Consider the following 4,819-nt stretch of genomic DNA (forward strand, 5'->3'; position numbering starts at 1 on the left):
ATTATCCTTCTCTCAGCCTGTCCAATATAATATTATGTACATGGAGAACTTGGTCTCTTGTTAAAGATTCCGTCTAGACCACTGTATTAATCACTCTCTTTTCCCCCTCAGGATGTTGCAAGAGGGACTCTCCCATTGAATTCACTGCTGGAGAACAGTCATGATGATGGTGTCAGGGGCAGGGTGGATTCTCTTCTGCCTCTTTCTAATGGGGGAGAGAACAGCAAGTAAGTGAAACAAGACATTTACATTTTAGTCATTTAGCAGACGCTCTTATCCAGATCGACTTACAGTTAGTGCATTCATCTTAATATAGCTAGGTTGGATAACCACATACAGTGGGGAAAAAAGTATTTAGTCAGCCACCAATTGTGCAAGTTCTCCCACTTAAAAAGATGAGAGAGGCCTGTAATTTTCATCATAGGTACACGTCAACTATGACAGACAAAATGAGAAAAGAAAATCCAGAAAATCACATTGTAGGATTTTTAATGAATTTATTTGCAAATTATGGTGGAAAATAAGTATTTGGTGAATAACAAAAGTTTCTCAATACTTTGTTATATACCCTTTGTTGGCAATGACACAGGTCAAACGTTTTCTGTAAGTCTTCACAAGGTTTTCACACACTGTTGCTGGTATTTTGGCCCATTCCTCCATGCAGATCTCCTCTAGAGCAGTGATGTTTTGGGGCTGTCGCTGGGCAACACAGACTTTCAACTCCCTCCAAAGATTTTCAATGGGGTTGAGATCTGGAGACTGGCTAGGCCACTCCAGGACCTTGAAATGCTTCTTACGAAGCCACTCCTTTGTTGCCCGGGCGGTGTGTTTGGGATCATTGTCATGCTGAAAGACCCAGCCACGTTTCATCTTCAATGCCCTTGCTGATGGAAGGTTTTCACTCAAAATCTCACGATACATGGCCCCATTCATTCTTTCCTTTACACGGATCAGTCGTCCTGGTCCCTTTGCAGAAAAACAGCCCCAAAGCATGATGTTTCCACCCCCATGCTTCACAGTAGGTATGGTGTTCTTTGGATGCAACTCAGCATTCTTTGTCCTCCAAACACGACGAGTTGAGTTTTTACCAAAAAGTTCTATTTTGGTTTCATCTGACCATATGACATTCTCCCAATCCTCTTCTGGATCATCCAAATGCACTCTAGCAAATTTCAGACGGGCCTGGACATGTACTTGCTTAAGCAGGGAGACATGTCTCGCACTGCAGGATTTGAGTCCCTGGCGGCGTAGTGTGTTACTGATGGTAGGCTTTGTTACTTTGGTCCCAGCTCTCTGCAGGTCATTCACTAGGTCCCCCCGTGTGGTTCTGGGATTTTTGCTCATTGTTCTTGTGATCATTTTGACCCCACGGGGTGAGATCTTGCGTGGAGCCCCAGATCGAGGGAGATTATCAGTGGTCTTGTATGTCTTCCATTTCCTAATAATTGCTCCCACAGTTGATTTCTTCAAACCAAGCTGCTTACCTATTGCAGATTCAGTCTTCCCAGCCTGGTGCAGGTCTACAATTTTTTTTCTGGTGTCCTTTGCCAGCTCTTTGGTCTTGGCCATAGTGGAGTTTGGAGTGTGACTGTTTGAGGTTGTGGACAGGTGTCTTTTATACTGATAACAAGTTCAAACAGGTGCCATTAATACAGGTAACGAGTGGAGGACAGAGGAGCCTCTTAAAGAAGAAGTTACAGGTCTGTGAGAGCCAGAAATCTTGCTTGTTTGTAGGTGACCAAATACTTATTTTCCACCATAATTTGCAAATAAATTCATAAAAAATCCTACAATGTGATTTTCTGGATTTTCTTTTTAAATTTGTCTGTCATAGTTAACGTGTACCTATGATGAAAATTACAGGCCTCTCTCATCTTTTTAAGTGGGAGAACTTGCACAATTGGTGGCTGACTAAATACTTTTTTTCCCCACTGTATCGCAGTCATAGTAAGTACATTTTTCCTCAATAAAGTAGCTGTCAGCAAAGTCAGTGCTAGTGGGGGGGGGGGGGGGGGTGCTATGGGGGTGTGCTAAGGGATTCTTTAAGATATTATCTGAAGAGGTAGGAGACAGTTATAGAGGTACTATTAATTATACGGGATGTTTCCATACTGAATAGGTCAACTTTACTACTTTGTCTCAAAAGTACCTCCCAGAGTGACTCTGCTTTCAAGAGCTATGTGTCAAAGGTCAGACTTTGGTTTAGCAAAGTGAAAGTGGAATATTCAGAGACTAAAGAAAACTGTTGAAAGTTCAGTCAGGGGGCACTCCCGAGTTAGCTCTGTTCAGTCCGAGAACATCAAGCTGTCTTTTAGTAATAGTGGGTCAACATCCACTTCAGGGAATAAGAGAGCAAGAACCAGAGACATACTGAGACGTAGACAGAGAGGCTGAGTGAGAGGGCTTGTCTGAGAGCAGAGCAGTCGAGTGGAGCAGTAGAGTATTTATGTGGGGGATTGACAGAGAATTGTTGCTCCTGTTTGTCAGTGAGATCAGAGAGTCTGCTGATGCTGCTGACCCCATCCATCCTGCCTATTACTAAACCTCATACCTAGTTCAGATGGTCTCTCTGAACTATTGTCTTTTTTAGGGACATCAAGTGTTTTGTTTCTCCCTTCAGGGACCCAATCTATATTAGTTTGTCCTCATTGTTCCCTGTAAACAGAGTATACAGCCGTAGCTTCATATTGAGTGACCTCTGGTTGTCTGCAACTGTGTAGTTGACGGTGGGGAGGTGCAGTGCTCTCTGTCTCCAGCGGGGGCGCTCCACCCTGTGTGGGGGCTGTTGGAGCGCTTTGAGGCCGGCCCGGGCTGTGCAGCCAGAGAGAGCGGGGAGAAAGAGACCCATGTGATCGCTGTGGGGAGAGCGACACGTAGCCCTGACAAACAGGTGCCCCTTCTCTGTTCCTCACAATAGGACACACCCACAATCACACACCCAATACGTTGTGTCTGCCTCCCCTGACCCCATCTCTTCCCTTCTAGGTGACTGTGCTCCTGAGGCCCCTGTCTCTGTCTCGCCCCCCCCGTCAAACTCTCATCCTGGTACTGAGCTCCAAGCAGCCTGTGCGCTGGTGGTTGGAGGCCGAGAGACTACCCCCGGATCTGCCTGTGCTGGTGCAGGTCAGTCTGTGCGTGCGTGTTCGTGTGGTGTGTGTACCTCTTTTAGTAATTAATCTGTCATTCACCCCCTTCCTCCTGTGAGGAACTGATAAAAGTACTAACCCCTACAGTGTGTTTGTGTGTATGTCTGTGCAAGTGTGTTGTTTTAGAAACATAGTAATAGAAACATCCATTTGTGGGGGCCTATGTGTTATCATGTCTCTCTCTGTAACCACAGTGCCCCCCTATGCCCCAGGTCTCTCCTAACTCTACAGTGCAGCCCTACAGTCTGGCAGTGCGGGTGCAGCCAGTGCCCTCTCTGCCTTTCCGCCCGCGGGCTCTGCTGCGCTGGGCACTGCATCGCCATGGCTCCCTATCCTCCCTCACACACACAGCCAGTGCCAACCGTGTCTACGTCCGCGTGGGAGAGGGTGAGCCAGCCCCACACACACGCATACAACTAATACACAACCCTGGTTTTTGTGTCCTTTCTCTCTCCCTCTCCAACCAAGTCTCCCCTCTGCCCTCCAGATACCACCATGCCCAACGTGTGCCAACTGCAGTCTCTGTTCCTGTCACACAACTACCTGACCTCTGACCTGCAGCCACAGGAAGTGCAGGGCTGTGCTCCAGTTGGCGGAGGCGACCCAGAAGTACATGTCATCAAGCTCCATTCAGCAGGGTCAGGGCTTTGTGGGTAAGTTTAGGACGTCTCCAGCATGTGAAGAAAATCATGCGAAGAATATCAATCTCTGAAGCTGTTATAGTAATACAATTTTCAGTTATTGGGTTATCCCTTAATCAGTTTCAAAGCATTTTCTCCCACTCCATGCCTTTCAGTGACCTGTCTCTCCCTCTATCCCAGCTCTCTGCAGGTGGAGGTGACTGTCGCTCTGGTGCCCCCGGTGGCCAATGCTGGGTGGCACAAGCTGGTGCTGATCCTCAGTAGTGCCGTTCCAGTCAACTGGGCTCTCACAGTCCCAGGGCTCCGGGGACACATCTCTGTCTATGTGAGGACCCTATCCAGTAAAACTTGACACATTATGGTATTTCACCTATCATGTGGGCTAGAATGGGTCCTTCACCTATTCTGGAGTTTGGTATAAAAGTCATTATGATGGACAAAATAACTAAATACATTAAAGGAGCAATACAATCATTGAGTGAAGGGCAAGGTAAACGTCAGTTCAAAATATCAATGGACATATCTCTCAGGTTATCTTGTTGTTAAATAAACACATTAAACTTGGCTTTGACAGGGCTTGTCAGGTTATCTTGTACCGTGTAGCTCAGTTGGTAGAGCATGGCGCTTGCAACGCCAGGGTTGTGGGTTCGATTCCCACGGGGTGCCAGTATGGGGGAAAAAAATTATGCACTCACTAACTGTAAGTCGCTCTGGATAAGAGCGTCTGCTAAATGACTAAAAATGTAATCTTGTAACAGAAACATCCCTTTTTTTTGGACCATTTCTCTCTTGTTCTTTCCTCTCAGTCCTCCAACAGTGTGTCCCCACTCTACCCTCCGGAGCCTGACCTGACACTGACTAGCATGCTCACCTCTGACCTCTCTACCACCCATGACCTTTTGAGCTGGGCCAATCAGAGTGGCTTCCCCAAAGTGGCCTCATACACAGAGGCTGACCTAGCCAATCGCTTTGTGATCAGACTGGCTGGGGGTGGGACAGGTCAGGACCTGTGTGTGTCTCTCATTGTGTGAG

At 47.0% G+C, this 4,819-nt stretch overlaps 1 protein-coding gene across 1 annotated transcript in view; it reads left to right on the forward strand.

The window, feature by feature from the left end:
* Positions 1 to 163: 163 nt before the first annotated feature.
* Positions 164 to 4,819, forward strand: part of LOC311103914 (transforming growth factor beta receptor type 3-like) — a gene marked incomplete at its 5' end in the record, with an annotated part of 10,672 nt that continues 6,016 nt past the window's right edge. The window contains 7 exons of the mRNA XM_084145539.1: positions 164 to 227; positions 2,721 to 2,890; positions 2,986 to 3,123; positions 3,359 to 3,533; positions 3,634 to 3,799; positions 3,968 to 4,112; positions 4,594 to 4,786. Coding sequence (XP_084001665.1) covers positions 164 to 227; positions 2,721 to 2,890; positions 2,986 to 3,123; positions 3,359 to 3,533; positions 3,634 to 3,799; positions 3,968 to 4,112; positions 4,594 to 4,786 — 1,051 coding nt within the window. The remainder of the gene's footprint in view (positions 228 to 2,720; positions 2,891 to 2,985; positions 3,124 to 3,358; positions 3,534 to 3,633; positions 3,800 to 3,967; positions 4,113 to 4,593; positions 4,787 to 4,819) is intronic.

This window comes from Coregonus lavaretus, assembly GCF_964263955.1.
Source record: "Coregonus lavaretus genome assembly, chromosome: 28".
Lineage (NCBI taxonomy): Eukaryota > Metazoa > Chordata > Actinopteri > Salmoniformes > Salmonidae > Coregonus > Coregonus lavaretus.